This window comes from Dipodomys ordii, unplaced genomic scaffold, assembly GCF_000151885.1.
Source record: "Dipodomys ordii isolate 6190 unplaced genomic scaffold, Dord_2.0 Scaffold67, whole genome shotgun sequence".
Taxonomy (NCBI): domain Eukaryota; kingdom Metazoa; phylum Chordata; class Mammalia; order Rodentia; family Heteromyidae; genus Dipodomys; species Dipodomys ordii.
The window spans coordinates 2,135,175-2,154,202 of NW_012267283.1; the positions used below are offsets into that span (position 1 = coordinate 2,135,175).

Below are 19,028 nucleotides of genomic sequence, written 5' to 3' on the forward strand. Positions count from 1 at the left end.
GTAGTGGTTCAAGTGGTAGAGTGCTAGCATTGAGCAAAAATGTTCAGAGACACTGCCCAGGCCCTGAGTTCAAGCCCCAGGACCAACACACACACACACACACACACACACACACACACACACACACAAACACACACACAGAATTGTTTTAAGTTTTAGAACAAGCTAAGGTTAACTATAGTCTTTTGGGTCATGTATTTGTCCATCCATAACCATATCTGTAGCTACCGCTTCTGAATATAATGGTGTTCCAAGACAGCAACTCTGGGTCTGGGAAGGTGGCTCAGTGGTAGAGCACTTGCCTTGCATACATGAGGCCCTGGGTTTGATTCCTCAGCACCACATAAACAAAAAGAAAAAAAAAAGCCAGAAGTAGCGCTGTGGCTCAAGTGGTAGAGCGCTAGCCTTGAGCTGAAGAGCTGAGGGACAGCACCCAGGCCCAGAGTTCAGGTCCCATAATCAGACCCCCCCCCAAAAAAAAGAAAGACAGCAATTCTGTCAGATTTCACTTTTGGCATCATCCCCTCTGTCCAGCATGGCCCTAGACTCCATCCTTGTCATATAGCCAACACAGCACCAGCCCCTCATTGCGATTTCTATTATAGTCTTGTAAATTCTGCTAAACACAATTACCAGCAAATGACCTTGCAGAAAGCTTTGGACAGTTATTTAGATTAGTTGACTTTTTGCCCAATCATCTACTATCCTATTTTTCTTTCAATTTCACTATAGTAACACTTGCTTGCTACCTTTACTTTTTATAACATAGCTCAAATATATTCAGCTTTCACATTATAAGAAAGACTTGAACCAAGCCGGGCGCTGGTGGCTCACGCCTGTAATCCTAGCTACTCAGGAGGCTGAGATCTGAAAGTCCATGAGACTCTTACCTCCAATTAACCACCAAAAAGACAAAAGCTGTAGCTCAAGTGGTAGAGCGCTCGCCTTGAGCTGAAGAGCTGAAGGACAGTGCCCAGGCCCAGAGTTCAAGCCCCATGACCGACAAAAAAAAAAAAAAAAGAAAGACTTGAACCAACTCATCTGATATAATATGTTGTGTAACTTCTAATAAATCTGGGCATGAAATATCTCCAGTAGAATCTCTATGTAAAAAGGAGCAACTTTTTTTTTCCACCCAAAGCAACAGTGAATAGTGGCATGTATTCAAATTCTAGTCATTCAAGGAAAAATGTGAGAAAGCCCTTCCACCCCCAATCTTTGTCAACTAAAACAGTAAAATTCCAAGAAAGGAGAACAAATCTTTTGTGTCTAATCCAGTAGCAGAAATGAAGTGGCTGAGTCTCTAATAACGTTCATTATAGATTCCTTAGTCTAGGCAATGATTACAAATTTCATGCATTTAATCTGAACAGTGATAATTTAGTTGCTTTCCCAATGACTCATTTTGCAAACCATTGGCCATTGGTGTGCTGGCTGGAATGGGCCATGCGTTTCCTTCCCGCTGATATCACTGGAAATCTTGAGTCCAGATCAAAGCCACTGGATGTGTCTCTGACCTTTCTTCACAATGCACAGTGGGGCCCGATTTCTCAGCTTAGAAATTCTGCTTTTGTTTCACTGACCCCACGGAGGTTACCACTTGCCAACAGCCTACACATAGATGTTCTCTGAAAACCCTACAATGAGCTCTTTGGAAAGGGGCTCTTAGATTCTAGTTTTCAAATGATTTCTTAATCTACTCCCAGGTTTCAGGAAATCCATTGTGGGTTGCATTAGTGAAGAGAGAAAACCCAGGTGAGTGGAGGGGCAGTACTAGCTCTGGCCCCAGAGAAGCTCCTTGGAACCTGGAGATGCAGTGGGAGAGCTGGCCTGTGCCTTACCTTGATAGTCATGTCTGGGTAGGATGTTTCCGTAGCTCCCAAGGTTGCCTCCTCCACTGTTAGCAGCATACTCTCCCACCCAGTTCCTGGAGAAAACAAAAAGCAAAAAAAGTCCATTTGAGCCAAATGGATATAGCTGACACAAAAGAGCATATAGCTGTCATTTTGTGGATTACAAATTCACATAATTTGTAAAGAAACCCATGATGACCTATGGCTCCTAATCTGTCTGGTAGTTGATGTTGACTAGGAAAGTTTGCTTTGTGAACTATGGTCAGTTAACGCTTCCTTTGTTTTCTGTGTTTTTTTTTTTTTGGGTAACCTAATCTCTTACTGCAGGATCCATCAGGTATTTTATAGAGAATTCCAATCCAATCCAAACCCAGATTAGAAAAGGGGGCTCGAATGGATTCCTCCAACATGGAAGCCTGATACATTTGAGGCTTAAACTGAATCCAGAACACAGAAATATGTAATATCTGTCACAGTACACAGTAGAAATAACCCAACACTGGTATGGTAGTACATGCCTGCACTCCCAGTACTTTGAGAGACCAAAGAAGGAAAATCTTTAATTCAAGGTTAGCCTGGGTTGCCTAGGGAGACAAGGGGAGAATATGTCTCAAATACCAGGAAGTAGAAACATGTTTTATTTTGGAGAGGGGCCAGTGGGGAGAAACCTGAATGGAGGGAGAAAGGGTGAGCAAATGTAGTCATTATATTCAATGTACACTTTGTAAAAACTGAACTATGTACATACTTGAGTATATGGATGGGAGGGGGGAATGGGGGAAAATGATGGAAGGGGTGACCTTGATCAAGATATATTGTACTCACAATCTGATTTATGGAATTGTAACTCTTTGTGCAATTACTTATCAATAAAAAAGTTTTAAACCCCATAAAAACAAATGATTCTAATTCTAGATTATTCTAATTCTCTTCTCAATTCCACATACATACTAGAAATAATGGAGTATTTATTTTGTGTGTATGTGTGTGTGTGTGTGTGTATGTATGTATGTATTGTCTACATGTGTGCTGGTACTGAGGCTTGAATTAAGGGTCTTATACTCTTGCTTGGGTGGTTTTTTACTTATGGATGGTGCTCTACCACTTGAGCCATACCTCTAGTCTGTCTTATTGCAGATGGAATCTTGTGGGCTATTCTGCTTGGGCTAGTTTTGAACCAAAATCCTCCAGATCTTGTCCTTCTGAATAGCTAGGCTTATAGGCATGAGCCACCAACATCTGACTCACTCTTTCTTTCCTTCTTTCTTTCCTTCCTTCCTTCCTTCTTTCTTTCCATCTTTCTTTCTTTCTTTCTTTCTTTTTTCCTTCATTCCTTCCTCCCTCTGTCCCTCCTCCCTCCCTCCCTTCCTGCCCCGCTCCTCCCTTGTGCTAAGGATCCAACCAAGAGGCTTTTATATGCTAGGAAAGAACTCTACCACTGAGCTGCATGCCCAGTCCACACAAACTTATTTAATTTGTATACATAATTTCCTGTTTGGGAAATGAGTGTTCCTAACCAAAGCTGTCAAAAAGGTTTTCTTCAATAAGTTAAAACAATCTGCCATATTTGTTTACCTAATTAATTTCCTTAATAAGAAATTTTCCTTAAAGTAACTCAAGAACAATATTCATTCCAATTAGCCCAATTCAAAGATTCCAAGTGCTCCCATCATGTTAATTCATGATTGGCAAGCTTTGCTGGTGGCCACATAGTAAATATGTTAGGCTTTAGTGCTATCTTCTCTGTTGTAATTTCTCAAGCTGCTATTACAGGGTGCAAGCAGCCATTAGACAAATTATAAACAAATGGGCATAGCTAGCATCCAATAAACAGTAGCCCATATTTATCCCATGAGGCATATTTTACCAGTCTCTGTGCTAAATTAACCAAATGAAGAACTGGGGACATAGCTTAGTGGTAAAGCCCATACTTAGCACGTGTGAGACCCTGTGCTTAGTAAAATAACTAGAGAAACTAGGGATGTGTAAGATTACTATATCCAACATTTTCTAGCAAGAATCAACTGAATGACCAGATGGTAAAACACCAAAAATTATTGGAGTTTACATGATACCTTAAATAAATGAATAGGAAATTAAATACACTTTTATTATTTTAGTATTGCTCACTTTCCTTTATTTTATATTATATGGATTCCCATTTTATAGGCTATATGAACAATGGATTACTCAAGATCTATGGGCTGTAATTCATTTCAAAATACAATAGCTGTTGAATCTTACTGGATTGCTGAAATTGGGCCAGAAGAGTTTGGTGACATGCATGCAATCCCTTCTTGCTTTTTGTCTTTTAAATGCTGGAGATCAAAACTATGTTCTTGCCACACACTGGAGGTGCACTGGAGGCTCATGTAATGGAGGCCTGTAATTGTAACTACTCAGAAGGCTGAGATCTGAAGATCACAGTTTGAAAGCAGCCTGGGAAGGAAAGTCCATAAGACTCGTATTTCCAATTAATCACCAAGAGCCGAGGTATGGCTTAAGTTCTAGAGCACTAGCCTTGAGCAAAGAAGCTCAGGGACAGTGCCCAGACCCAGAGTTCAAGTTCTAGTTCTGGCACACAGACAAAATAAAACAAAACCAGAGCCTTATATATGATAGAGAAATGCTCAACCACTGAGCTATATGTGTAATGGTTTTATCTTAACTGCAAATTTCTCAGAAAAAAAAACCCTTTACTTCCATATAGATTATTTCCCTACTATGTATTGCATTTCACAGACTAATTGTCACGCTTGAATTATTTTACTGTTGGTAGATTCGACTCACAGAGACACAGATGTTGGGTGGTAGACAATTATGTGATGTGTAGTTCATGTAATAGTTCGCATTGTTGATCTGCCCACATTCACCTCCCTCCTCTCCTACTGTGAGAGAAAGCTCCTCCCTATCCTGCTGATGTTTGTTTGCCTTTGGCCAATGAGGTACAAGAAGGCAGCACAAGCAAAGGCCTGCAATGGGCCTATCTGAGGCTTGTCCTCTTGCACTCCACTGTGGTGGGAGAGAGACATGTCCCAGGATGCAGACTTGGAGGGAACAGACTTGGAACCAAACCAAGTCTAGATCAGTCAATTCCAGCCCCACTTCATATACTTCACATTAAACAGGACTGAGTTTGGAGATGATTTGTGAAGAAGCATTATTGTAACAATAGCTAATAGGAGCTAAAGCAAGATATAAGCAAAATTAGAAGTAAAACAATTTTAGATCAAGTACTTTTTTTTTTTCGCTCCCATGTTGCTTTGTTGCTCAAGTTGGTGTTGTATTCTTGGGCTCAAACAATCCTCCTGCCTCAGCCTCACAGGTATCTGGGATACAGATGCACCCCACCATATCTCCTGGATCACCTAATTTGTGTGTGTGTGTGCACACATGCACACATCAGGGGGCCTAGGCTCTGTCTCTTGGCTTTTTCCTCAAGGTTAGTGAGCTACCCCTTTGAACTACAGCTCCATTTCTGGATTTGGGGTGATTAACTGGAGAAAAGATTTTCAGAAACTCTTCTGCTGGGTCTGGCTTTAAATCTTGATCCTCAGATCTCAGCCTCCCCATTAGCTAGGATTACTAGTGTGAGCCACGAGCACTAAGCTGGATCACCTCCTTTAAATCTGTGCAACTCTTTGTAGCATAAAAAAATTTCATTTATAGCCAGGTGTTAGTAGGATTGCAGTTCAAAGCCAACCTGGGCAGGAAAGTCCATGAGACTCTTTTTTTTTTTGTCGGCCATGGGGCTTGAACTCTGGGCCTGGGTGCTGTCCCTCAGCTCTTCAGCTCAAGGCGAGCGCTCTACCACTTGAGCTACAGCGCCACTTCCGGTTTTCTGGTGGTTTATTGGAGATAGGAGTCTCATGGTCTCTCCTGCCCGGGCTGGCTTTGAACCTGGATCCTCAGATCTCAGCCTCCTGAGTAGCTGGGATTACAGGTGTGAGCCACCAGCGCCCGGCTGTCCATGAGACTCTTATCTCCAATTAACCACCAGAAAACTGGAAGTGGCACTATGGCTCAAAGTGGTAAGGGACTAACCCTGAGCACAAAAGCTCAGGGACAGCACCCAGGCCCTGAGTTTAAGCAAACCCCACCACCACCAACAACAAAAATTCATTTTCAAGAATTGATTTTTAGCTATATGTATTATTTTACTTTGGGAAGTATTTTTATATGTGCTTGTCCTTGGGCTTGAACTCAAGGTCTGGGTGCTGCCCCTGAGCTTTCGTGCTCAAGGATAGTGTTCTACCATTTGGAACCACGGATCCATTTCCAGATTTTTGGTTAGATTCTTCCTGTCCAGGATGGCTTTGAACTGAGATCCTCAGATTTCAGCCTCCTGAGTAGCTAGGATTACAGGCATGAGCCACCAGCACCTGCTCTTTTGGGAAATATTTTCTGTTTGCTAGTCTTTTCTTTCAAAAATGCTCTAAGACCATAAGAATGAGATACGAGACAAACATATTAGTATTCTTAAAATTTTAGCCTGAAATCAATAATACAATCCAAATTAGTCTATTGTTTTCTGGCAAGAGTAAAAGAAAACAGACATGATATTTTCATTAAAAAATGTTATTAATCATGGGCTGGGTTTAAAGGTTGGTGGTAGAGTCCCTAGAAACACTACTACTTGTTACTCAGTACATAAGAAATCAAACCAAACCTTCAGAAAACAACAACAACAACAACAACAACAACCTCCTCCCCCAAACCTCCTCTTCCTCCTTTCCCTTCTTTCCTTTCTTCTTCATGCTGGCCCTGAACTCGGGGCCTAAACACGTCCCTAAGCTTTTGTGCACAAGGCTAGCACTCTACCACTTGAGCCAAAGTTGCATTTTCAACTTTTTGGTATATTTTTTACTGGACATAAGAGTCCCACAACCCTTCCAACAGGGCTAGCATTGAACTTCAATCCTCATATCTGTTCCTGTGTAGAGCTAGGATTATAGGCATAAGCCACTGGTGCCTGGTGAGACTTGTCTTCTTATAGCAGCAATATAAATACTTCATTAGAGATTATTTTAGATAGATCTCTTAGACATAAATCAATTGTCATGAATTTTTGAAAATTGCTTTTGATACATCCCACCTAGCTTGCTTGCTTGCTCTTTCTTTCTTTGTTTCCTTTCTTTCTTTCTCTTTATTTCCTTTTCTTTTTCCTTTCTTTCTTTCCTTTCCTTCCTTCCTTCCCTCCTTCCTTGCTTCTTTCCTTCCTTCCTTCCTTTCTTTCTTTCATTCTTGACTTTCTTGCTTGCCTTCCTTTCTTCCTTCCTTTCATTCTTGACTTTCTTTCTTGCCTTCCTTTCTTCCTTCCTTTCTTCCTTCTTTCCTTCCTTCCTTCCTTTCTTTCTTTCTCCCTTCCTTCCTTCGTTCGTTCCTTCGTTTGTTCCTTCCTTTCTTTTTCTTTTTCCTTCCTTTTTGTGCTGGTTCTGGGGCTTTAACTTAGGGCCTAGGCACTATTCTCGAGCTTCTCTTGTTCAAGGCTAGTAGTGCTCTACCACTTGAGCCACAGCACCACTTCTGGATTTTCTGAGTAGTTTATTGGAGATAAGAGTCTCACAGACTTTCCTATCCAGGCTGGTTTAAAACTGTGATACTCAGATCTCAGTCTCCTAAGGAGGTGCTGGTTAGGAGAGAAATGAAAAGAGCCTGGTGCTGGTGGCTCACCCCTATAATCTTAGCAACTCAGGAGGTTAAGATCTGAGAATTGCAGTTCAAAGCTAGGCCACACTGGAAAGTCATTGAAATTTATCCCCAACTAACCACCAAAAAGCCAGAGGTGGTAGATGAATTCCAGCCTTGAATGAAAAAGTTGAGACAGTACTCAGATGGTAAGTTTAAGCCCCAGTACTGGCAGACAACCAATCAATCAAACAGACTTTTAAAAAGTGGTTCATGGGACAAGCCTCAAGTTAGACTGGCAATCGCCTCAGCTGACCACTACAATCCTCTTGACTTTCCTCTGTGGTCCCATGATGGTGACAGCAGTTCCATGTGTCCTGAAAATGTCTATAAGCAGAGAAGGGAGAACTCTTCCCATTCTCCCCTTGCCATCCATGTTTTTCTTTTGTTGTTGTCTGTTTTGTTTTGAGCAGGGTTTGGCTATGCAGTCCAGGCTGGCCTCAACTCATGATCCTCCTACCTCTCAGCCCCTCAAATGCTGGGATTAAAGGCATGTATCACCATCCCTTACGACTTTCTAAAAGAAGCCTTTCCCCAAAGAACCTTCAACAGCCCACTCAAGCAGACTCTCAAAAATTCAACATAAGTCTATGTTCACAAGGCTATATCTATAGGTCAATATAAGTCTATGCCTACCAATCATGGAAAAAGGAAATAGACTTAAAAACACTGTCTGGGAATTATCTGAGATTTACCAGCTGGGTTGGGTAGAGTTTCAGTTTTCCCTGAGCACATGACCACTAGAGGATGAATGAAGGAACAAAATAGTCTCTTGGCCAGCAAGAAGGAGGATGAATGGATCAAGAAAATGTAGTATATATATTCAATGGAGTTCTATGCCTCCATCAGAAAGAATGACACTGCTCCATTTGTTAGGAAATGGAAAGACTTGGAAAAAATTATAGTAATTGAAATAAGTCAGACCCAAAGAGACATAGGTCCCATGGTTTCCCTTATTTGCAATAACTAGTATATGTCTAGGATAATCTTACTAGACAAACAGAAAAGGTCAAAAGCTATATACCTATGATCATATAAGATGATGCTAAGTGAAATGAACCCCAAGATAGGGACACAGAGGTTTTATCTTTCTTGCTGTTGTTTTTAATATACTATGTGATTTTTTTTGTTTCTTTTGTATGTTCTTCCCCTATGGTATAACCCATGTTGTCACTGTATTTGATTCTAGTGCCCTGCATTGTGTATATACATTTTTCTAATTTGGGGAAGGGAAGGGAAGGGAAATAACAAAATGCTGAAACAAGGATACAGGTTGACCCATTGTAACAATGAGATGTACAAGACACTATGCTGAAAGTGAATTTTACAACTTCAGAGTCGGGGAGGGAGGAGTTGGGGAGGTAGAGAGCAAAGGGATAATAGGGGAAAAACAAAGGAGGGCTAACAGTGCTCCATAGGAAATGGACTTATTACCTTACTCATGGAACTGTAACCTCTCTGTACAGTATCTTTACAATAAAAAATTATTAAAAAAAAAAAAGAAGAGTGGCAGGTAATGGTGGCTAAGGCCTGTAATTCTAGCTGCTCAGGAGGCTGAGATCTGAGGATTGCAGTTCAAAGCCAGCCCTGGTAGGAAAGCCCATGAGACTTATTGCCAATTAACCACCAGAAAACCAGAAGTGGAGTTGTGGCTCAAAGTGGTAGAAACTAGCCTTGAGCAAAAAAGCTTAGGGACTGTTCCAAGCCCTGATTCCCCTCCCCCCCCCAAAAAAAAGATGGGAGAGGTGACTATCACTAATTTAGCAACTCTAGATTTCTCATACATGGATTGAAATGTCAGGCAGAATGGCTTTTTCAATTCCCACTTTTCCCATTCATTTTGTTAAGAACACGTAGGTGATCCCATTACCTGATGAATCAACCTTCCAGGCCCAGTGCCTCCCAGGTGGTATCTTAGCTCAGTCCCACTGTGACATCTCCACCCTCACTCTCACTGGAACCCACTGGCCCCACTATGGGGACACTCATTAGGGCCTGAGTGTATCTGACAGTGTGTGCTGATCAAGACTGCCTCAGTAGGCTCTTGGCCAATGGCTGAGCATGACACAAATCTAGTCTCAACCAAGTGCTTGTTTAATGAGCAGTTTGACACAAAATAGGTTTAGAGTACAGGAATGTGGCAGTGCTGAAAGAGGAGAAATGTGAAAAAGAGGAGGAGAAGGTAAGGAAAACACAGTCCTTGGGCTCCGTTGGTTCACTCTGGCTGAAGAAACAACAGACAGTGGTTGGTCCTGAGCTCCAGGGCCAGGCAAGGGATTCCAACATGGGAATCACACAGAGAGGTAGTCACAGATACAAAACAAGGTAGGTGGTGAGAACCTGAGTGCTTTAGAGATAGGGCTGTTGGTTCACCAGTCACAACCCTTAGGCCTTACTCTCTGAGTCAGCATGGTGGCATTCAGCTCATGGTGATGAGTCACTAAATATTTCCCAAGTTGAACAGGAGTAGAGGGGGCTCCAAGGCTGCCTAAGTGACTTCTTCATCAGAATAGATGTGTCTTCAAGGGCTCTCCATCACCTTTCCATTTTCACAATACTCACCACCTTACAAGGTCATACAAGAGGCAGCTGACCTGGAGTCTGTGTGTGTGTGTGTGTGTGTGTGTATGTTTGCACATGCCCCATTACTGATGTTTGAACTCAGGGCCTCTCCCTTTTGTTTGGCTTCTTTGCTCAAGCCTGGTGTTCTACGACTTGAGCCACAACTCTACTTCTGGCTTTTTCGTGGCAAACTGGAGATAACAGTCTCATGGATTTTTCTGCCTGGTCTGGCTTCAAAACTTGATTCTCAGATCTCAGCCTTCAGAGTAGCTAAGATGACAGGCATATGCCACCAGTACCCACTGAATAGTCTTAAGAAATTTAAAGGCATAAACAATGTAGTGGATAAAGATGCTCCATAACGACCCATGAAATGAGGTTGTAGAAAAAAACAAGAGGATATGGTGGAGGGCTCTCAACTATTAAGAGTATATGGCTTTCTGGAACTTTCTGGAAGGCTTCCAAAAAGCTTTAATTTTCTATCCATCCTGCTTATTTTCTTCTTCACAGTCCTGTCTTAACCCCCATCAACCCATAGCCATGGATCTCCTGGAAATGTGAGAGGCTGGCCTTTTGTGTTTCAGCAAGAGAAGTGTGCCTCTGAGGTGGAAATGCAGTTTTGCCAGGTCTCACAGGCAGTAGACGCTAGGCCCAGACAGAGAGACAAGAATGCCTTGGGCTGGGAAGGTGGCTCAGTGGTAGAGCGCTTGCCTTGCATGCCTGAGGCCCTGGGTTCGATTCCTCAGCACCACATAAGCAAAAAGAAAAAAGCCGGAAGTGGCGCTGTGGCTCAAGTGGTAGAGTGCTAGCCTTGAGCTGAAGAGCTGAGGGACAGCGCCCAGGCCCAGAGTTCAGGCCCCATGACTGGACCCCCCCAAAAAAAAAAAGAAAAAAAAGAATGGCTTATGTCTCCTAACCTAAGCTTCTTCCTGGGGCACAAACTATAATCAACTCCATCTTACATACAGAAGATTGGTGCACTGTGAAATCATTTTGCTTGATCACAGAAAAAAGTATGGAGATGAAATCTGGGTCCCACTGTTACCTCTTTTCCCTCACCCAAGTCTCTCTCGGCACAGAATTCAGACTAGGCCAATTTGTCTCTTCCTTTTAATTGCCTTTGGTTCAAACTAACTGTGGGTTTCCACTTTATTCTTGGAAGAATTCTCAGCAGGGTGGTTACTAAAACCTAGCGGAACTTCAGAACAATGATTTGCTTTTAAACACTTGCCTTTGGGAAACTCCACCCCAGGATAAGCTGATGGGGCCTGCTTCCTCTGGATGGGAAATACAGCCCTGGAGCTTGGAGAAATAGGACAGGATGTCACCCTGCCCCAATCTACCCTCCTCCAGGTAGTGGCTCATCTTGGGCCCCAGCCCAGCTTTCTCTTGCTTGGGGCAGGCCCTGGAGCCTCTGGAAGCAATGACGGCAGGCCCATTTCCTCCTCCCTTGGCTCATCTCTCTGAGAAGTCATTGGGAAAGAGAAAGGTCCACCTTTTGGATGACAAGGTATTTTCCCAATCTCACCCAGTTGTTATTGGACCCTATCTTCTACTTGTACCTCCTTGAGTCTGAGGAGGAGATGTTCAGGGATTTAAAGATGCCTCCAAACAAGCCCAATGTCTTGTCAAGTGTGGTCTCATGTCTTCGCCTCACTGCTCTCTGCAAATGTAGCTGCAGTGATTTCACCAACTACAGTCAAACACCCTCAGGTCACCAATACTGCAGGTCAAGGACTCTGCCTTTATGGGCATTTCATCTACCTAATGGGGCAGGTACCATATTATCCCCACTTCATAGATGAGAAAACCGAGTCTTAAAAAAAAGATGAAACCACTGTGCAAGCAAGTGAGGGAACCAGTATTTAAAGCCAAGCACTTTGAACTCATAGGCTATTGACCTAACCATTGCACATTACATCTTTCTTTGTTTTTACAGGAGGAAAGGAAGCTTGAAGACACATTGAAAAAAAAAGACTGAGGTTTTCATTCAAGTTGACATCTGAGATCACAGTATTCAGGTCAAAGAAAGTGTTTTTGCTTTTTGCTTTTAAAGAATGTTATCAGAATTTCTTTTTTTTCTTTCTTTTTTTGGGGGGGTCCCAGGGCCTCATGAATGCAAGGCAAGCACTCTATCACTAAGCCACCTTCCCAGCCCCAGATATCAGAATTTCTTTTCTTTTTTTTGGGGGGAGGTCCAGTTGTGGGGCTTGAACCTTGGGCCTGGGCTCTGACCCTCAGCTCTTCAGCTCAAGGCTAGCGCGCTACCACTTGAGCCATAGCACCACTTCCGGCTTTTTTCTTTTTGCTTATGTGGTGCTGAGGAATCGAACCCAGGGCCTCATGCATGCAATGCAAGCGCTCTACCTCTGAGCCACCTTCCCAGCCCCTCAGAATTTCTTGAGTAACTACTCTTGGCAAATAATTTGATATGTACATTAAACAAAACCAAAAGGTCCATCACTGTGACTGGTAATTTAGTAACAAAAGACAGAGAAACACGTACACAGTTAAATTACTTGTTAAGTGCTAAAATGGAGAAAAATACAAAAAAGTATTCCTCAGTAAGGCCTTGGTCAAGAGAGCAAAAAAAGATCCTGGTGCTTTTTAAAGTGAGATTTCTATGGCTCTTGTAGTTCAAAGTAATTTTCAAACTGGTTTGTTTTAGCTAGTTTGAGCCAGTCTTTATAAGTTAAAACTTTGCAAGGTACTATTTAGGCTACTTATAGCAAAAGCTAAGGACTGTTCCTGAACAGGGACCTGACTCAGCTGTGAGAAAATAAACAACTTAAAATCTGATTTTTAAGCCAGGCGCTGGGTGGCTCACACCTATAATCTTAGCTACTTAGGAGGCTGAAATCTGAGGATCACCATTCAAAGCCAGCCAAGGCAGGAAAGCCCATGAGACTCTTATCTCCGATAAACAACTCAGAAAAAGCTGGAAATGGAACTGTGGCTTAAGTGGTAGAGTGCTATCCTTGAGCAACAGAAGTTCATGGACAGCACCTAGAACCTGAGTTCAAGCCCCAAGACCAGCGCGCGCGCACACACACACACACACACACACACACACAATCTTAATTTCTTGAAAATTCTTTTGCAGCTTTTACTAGTCAGTGGTTCCAATAAAGTGTCCCCACCCCTTCTCTCTCAATTTTCCACTTATTCTAGTTGCTACTTTGGCCAGCCTGATTTTACTAGGTTGGAACAGGAATAGATATTTAGTCCCTAAAAATAAAATATAATTTAAAACACAACCCCAAGCCACTGTCTTGGATCTGGAGAAGATGCATGACCAATAAGTGATAAAAGCTGCAATACATTTGGTGCCTGGAATATTCATAGAGATCTAAACTCTTTCTCTCTCTCTCTCTCTTTCTTTCTTTCTTTCTTTCTTTGTAGGTTGTGGGGCTTAAGCTCTGGGCTTGGGCACTGTTCCTGAGCTCTTCAGCTCAAGGCTAGCACTCTACCGCTTGAGCCACAACACCACTTCTGGTTTTTCTGGTAGTTAATAGGAGATCAGAGTCTCAGGGACTTTCCTGCCTGGGCTGGCTTTGAACTGTGATGCTCAGATCTCAGCCTCCTGAATAGCTAGGATTACAGGCTTGAGCCACTGGTGCATGGCAGGATCTGAACTCTTGGAAAGCCCAACTATCCAGTTGATGTGCCTTGAGTAGAGGCACAATGAACAACTGAGCCCTTGCAGGCAAGTAAGAAGCTGGGTTCTAAAGGCCTTTCCCACCCAACCCTCCTCTCCATCCCCATGCAACTGCATGCGTTCTGGTCTCTGAAGTCCTCCCACTCAGGTCTGACTTCCCGAAATGCAGCTGTGGAACACCCCTCTACATTTCAACCACATAGCTTGTGTTTTTGTTGTGCAGCAGACATCTGGGAGACCCAGATGGAAAGGCCCGGTCCCAGCCTACAGGGAGCTGGCAGACAGTGTTGGAGGCAGATTTCTCGCTTGGCAACACAATTTCCAGCACTGCTCTGTCCTTCTCCTTCCTCCCTGTGCAAACATCCCTGAATGGGTGGCTAGGATGTCACATTTCCGCCCCAAGTTCTGGGTGTCCTGCCAGAGCTTCCTCTCCTGCTCTTAGATCAGAAATACTGTGTAGTGACTATTGATACCACCCTAACATTCAGATAACATACTAGATCAAGTAGAAACATATAGAAAAGAATCTTCTGGAGAGTTCAGAGGAGTCCAGCTTGTAGGCACACTGTGATAGGTTGTCATGGCAGCTGTAACAAATGAATACACCTGGGTACCACTCTGTCCAGGCATAATATGGGAGGCCTCCCGACTCATAGTTGATGATGATGGGCAGAGAGCAACTTAACAGAACTAGGGCTGCAGCAGATCTCCGGATCAGAGACTCCCATCCGGGTCAAATAGTGAAGGAGGCCTGCCTGAAGTGAGGCCTGAAGCAAGAGTAACACCAAGAGAGGCTGGGTGTAAATACTGGGATCCAGTTTACATAATCTGTGGGTAGAGGTGACAGAGGACAAAAACAATACAGAGTTTTAAGACCACTGATGGAGAAGACTGGGAAGCAGCAGAGGCAGCCAAAGCCCATGGTAGGGATGCTAACTGCTCTTAGCAGGCTGCATGGACAAGGAAGAGGGAGTGATTTGTTTATAGAGTTTGAGTCTGAGCCGCCAAAGGCAGAAGAATAAAAGTTAAATACTGAGAGACTACTTTATTTTATAACCTGGTATTGTTTTCAATTCCTGGGTGCTTATGTGATTGGAAACAGACAAGTCCTGCAGAGGGGAGAGGGGTTTCCAGATTAAAATCATTTTGGGAATCAGGTTCATCTCTCTGCAGAAGCTAGAGCTAAAAAAACACAGACACTGTCAGACTAGACGTTGGCTGATTCATAACTTAGCATCCAAGTATTTACATCCCCAAGTCTTCCTTCATTGCCATGTGCATATTCATCTATCTTTTTTCCTGGATACACATGCAACATTTTAAAGCAGTCACTACTCACAAGTGACAAGAGCTAACACTGGCGATCTGATAGATGGGGGAAAATTATTAAAGTGACTTCCTCTCCTCCACTGCTCTAAGAAGTTAACTGTGTCTGGTTCTGTTTCTCTTCCTTCCATGCTCTTTAAAAAAGAATTGAGACTTTAAAAGCCAGCCAAGTGGCTAGGCTTTTATAATACAAACTTGGAAGAGTAAATAGGAAGGAAGAGGCTGAGAGGCAAGGAGAAGAGGGGAAGGGTACAACTGCTTAGTTTGAGAGACAGAAACAGAGAAAGAGGAGAGGAGCTAGAGGGGATAGTTGTCTTGGTCTTTGACTCCCCTTTATTCTGTTAATAGCATCCCAATTTCCCTTTGAGAAGCAGTCTTCTTCCTTTCTGGTCCATGCCAGAGTCACATGGGACCCAGATCCTTCCTCAGGAATTGGTCAAACCCACTGATCAGCATGTGACAACTGCACATGACAAGGCTGGTCCAATTAGAGCCAGCCCTGGGACTTTGCTGGTGCAGCTAGCAAAGGGGTTCTTTTCTCAGTGAGTCTGTTGTTTGATAGGATTTAAACCTGAGCATCCTGGTGTCTATGGGAAAAACTTACCAGAGGTTGAAACCAGTGGAGAAGAAACAAAGTTGAACATTGAAGGCCAAGTCAAAAGAACAACTGGACCTTGGAAGTTCAAGAGAACATAGAATTTTAAAAAGGTAGTGTGAATTAAGGTGGCCAAAAGAGCATTGACAAAGACAATGACTCCTGGAAGAAAAAAATGACAAGGGATAGGAAAAGGAATCTCCTAAGATGTTCTCCAGGGGTGAAAAGGAAAAGACTGGACTCTGAATGGTTTTTGGAAATGGGACTGTGTTTCTATGCATGTGATTTCACCAAGATTGGACCAAGAGTGCTCCCAGGATTTAGGTAAGCACTTAGAACAAGAGTCATAGCAGTATGAAATACTGTCGTCGGAAAGGCACCTGGAAGCCATGGAATTGCATTCTCTATCATTTAATCTCCTGAAGCATCTTGAAAACCTCTGATTTCATTTGCACACTTCAGGCATATGGAATTCACTCCTTTAGAGGCAACTTGTCATGTTTGGATGGTGTCTCCTTAAAGACAAATTGAAGTCATAACCTCTAATACCTCAGAATATGGCCTTATTTAGACATAAGATTCTTTGTAGAGGTAAAATTTAAAAAAATGAGGTCATTGTGTAGGCTCTGGACTCAACAGAACTGCAAAGTCCTTAGAAGAAGAGAGATAGCTGAGTACTGATCATCATGCCTAGAATCGAACTACTTAGGAGGCTGAGATCTGAGGATCTCAATTCAAAGCCAACCTAGGCAAGAAAGTTCATGACACTCATCTCCATTAACCATCAAAATAGAAAAAAGAAAAAAAAATCCTAGCCTAGCAATTAGGATTTTATAATATAAAACAAAGGGGGAGGAGATCTTATAATACAAAAATACAAAAGCCAGAAGTGGAGCTGTGCCACTAGTGGTAGAACTCTAGACTTGAGCAAAAGAAGCTTAGGGGTGGTGCACAGGCTCTGAGTTCAAGCCCCATGACCAGTGAAAAAGAAAAGAAAAAAAGAGACAGACAAAGAGGAAAGACAAAGGGAAGAGATAGCAGTCTTGCTGTCATAAGCCAAACATTGCTTAGGGCTTCCAGAAGCTTCCAGGCCAAGGAGATACTTACTATCCCTGGAGACTTTAGAGGGAACACACATCTGAAAACACCTTGATTTTGGACTTCTAGTCTTCAGAACGATGAAATAAAAAATAATATCAAGGAAGGAAAGGAAGCAGGATTGTTTTAAGCCAGTTTCAGCTTTGTCTATTTTTACCAAGGTCCATGTCAGAATGTACTGTTTGATATTGACCTAAAAATAACTCTATGCAACTACTGGTCCTAGTTCGGTCTTTGGTAGCAAACACATGTGGATTGTTCCTATACAAAACATCCTTCAGGTATTCCAGGCTGAGGTCACTTCCCAGTGGAGACTGCTCTTCATCTTTGCTCCTAAGGCATTCACAAGCCTGGCATCTTTTATAGCCTAATGTCTGTAGTCTTATAGCCAGTTGCTTATTCTTTTTGTTTTGTTTTTTTTTTTGTTTTATAACATGGTTTATTATTTGTTATATCAATGGTTTAAAACTCAAAAAATACAAGATGTACAAAAATTTCCCATCTTTGTCCTTGAGACATCCAGATCTACTCATGGGCAACCAGTGACATTTGTTTTTCTTCATCTTTCATTTATATAAAAATATATGTACATAAGTACCTATATACACCCCTGGAAGTTTGTAGAGGCTTTGTCTTTATTGAGACAAGGCCTTGCTCTGTAGCTCAAGCTGACCTGGAATACTGTGTAGACCATACTGATCATATCAGTTGCTTATTCTTGAGGGGTTATGCACCCTCACCCCCACAAATGAGCTTCCTCTTCTGGCTTTGGGATGATCAGGTGTTCCCTCTGGTGCTCCTCCAAAGTAATACCTTTTCATTCATAATCCTAAGGAACTAAAGTAGTGGTTAAGAATATGATGAATAATGAAGTCCATTATTTTATACAGTAAAGAGCGGAAAAAATCCACTATGGTAAGTACTATTTGGGAAAAGACAAAGTTGTGAGACTCAGCTGAATGGTTATCAAAGAGAACACTTAAGCTGGGTGCCTGTGGTTCATGCCTGTAATTCTAGCTACTCAGGAGGTTGAGATCTGAGGATCATGGTTCAAAACTAATTGGGCAGTAAAATCAGAGATGATTTTATTTCCAATTAACTACTAAAAAAGCCACAAGTATAGCTATAGCTCAAGTAATAGAGCTCTAGCCTTGAGCATAAAAGCTCAGGGACAGTGCCTAGGCCTAGACTTCAAATCCCAGGACTGGCACACACAAAGAGAGAGCAGTTTAAAAAAAAAACAAAAAACATGGCAAGCTGGGCACTGGTGGGTCATTCCTATAACCTTAGCTACTCAGGAGGTGGAGATCTAAAGATCATGGTGCAAAATCAGCCCAGGGAGACAAACCTCAGTGATAAAGCCAGAAGTGGAGTGCTACTCAAGTGTAAAGCACCAGACTTAAGCAAAAAAAGCTAAGGAAAAGTGCTGGGCTCTGGGTTCATCCCCCAGTATTAGCACAAAAGACAAACAAACAAAATACCACGGCCTCTTCTCAACCATAGGTGCAGTGATGTTCCTCTCAGAGCAATTCCATAGCAAGCCTGGACTCCAAGGCCCCCATAGTCACAACCAGAGGTGAGGAGTAAACTGCTCTCAGGGAGCCCAGACACTGGATCTTAGTTTAGAGCAAGTCCCTACAGACCAAAGATGAAGTCCTTCTTTAGTTGAAAACGAATTACTTAGTGATGAGGGGAAATTTGGAAAACGTGAAAAAAAGCAAAAACCCAAAACACCAAACCACCTAACCTGTCAATGTCACTTTCTTATGCTGATCTCGCAGTGAACAAAAGGTAAGGTGTTCTGACAAGGGCTCCAGCCTCTGCCAATGTCCCTGGCTCTAATTTATGCTCCCACACTCACAGGACTTAGAGTACTGAGTGGATGCTGTCAGAACAAAGCGACATTGTCTCTGCTCTTTTCAGCCAATGCTCTTCATCTTTGCTTTGATAAACTTATGTTTTGGAGTCAGCAGACCAAGAATGTAAAGATCTGGTTCGGCAATCTACCTAGACCCACCTTCACGTTGGAGTCAACATGACCCACACAATCACCGTATGAATCTTGTTAAAATGGGACTTTCACATTCAGTGGCGATAAAACACTATAATGTGTGTGTGTGTGTGTGTGTGTGTGTGTGTGTGTGTGTGTGTGTGTGTGTGTGTGTGTGCTGGTATTGGGGTTTGAAGTTAGGGCTGTCCGTACTGTTTTGTTCAAGGCTGGCATTCTACCACTTCAGCCACACCTCCA

The 19,028-nt window shown here is 42.6% G+C and overlaps 1 protein-coding gene across 2 annotated transcripts in view; it reads right to left on the bottom strand.

The window, feature by feature from the left end:
- Window positions 1–19,028, bottom strand: part of Akap2 (A kinase (PRKA) anchor protein 2) — a 244,840-nt gene that overhangs the window by 126,483 nt on the left and 99,329 nt on the right. For both annotated transcript variants that reach the window (XM_013023286.1, XM_013023287.1), the window contains exon 5: window positions 1,842–1,927. In XM_013023286.1, coding sequence (XP_012878740.1) covers window positions 1,842–1,927 — 86 coding nt within the window. The remainder of the gene's footprint in view (window positions 1–1,841; window positions 1,928–19,028) is intronic.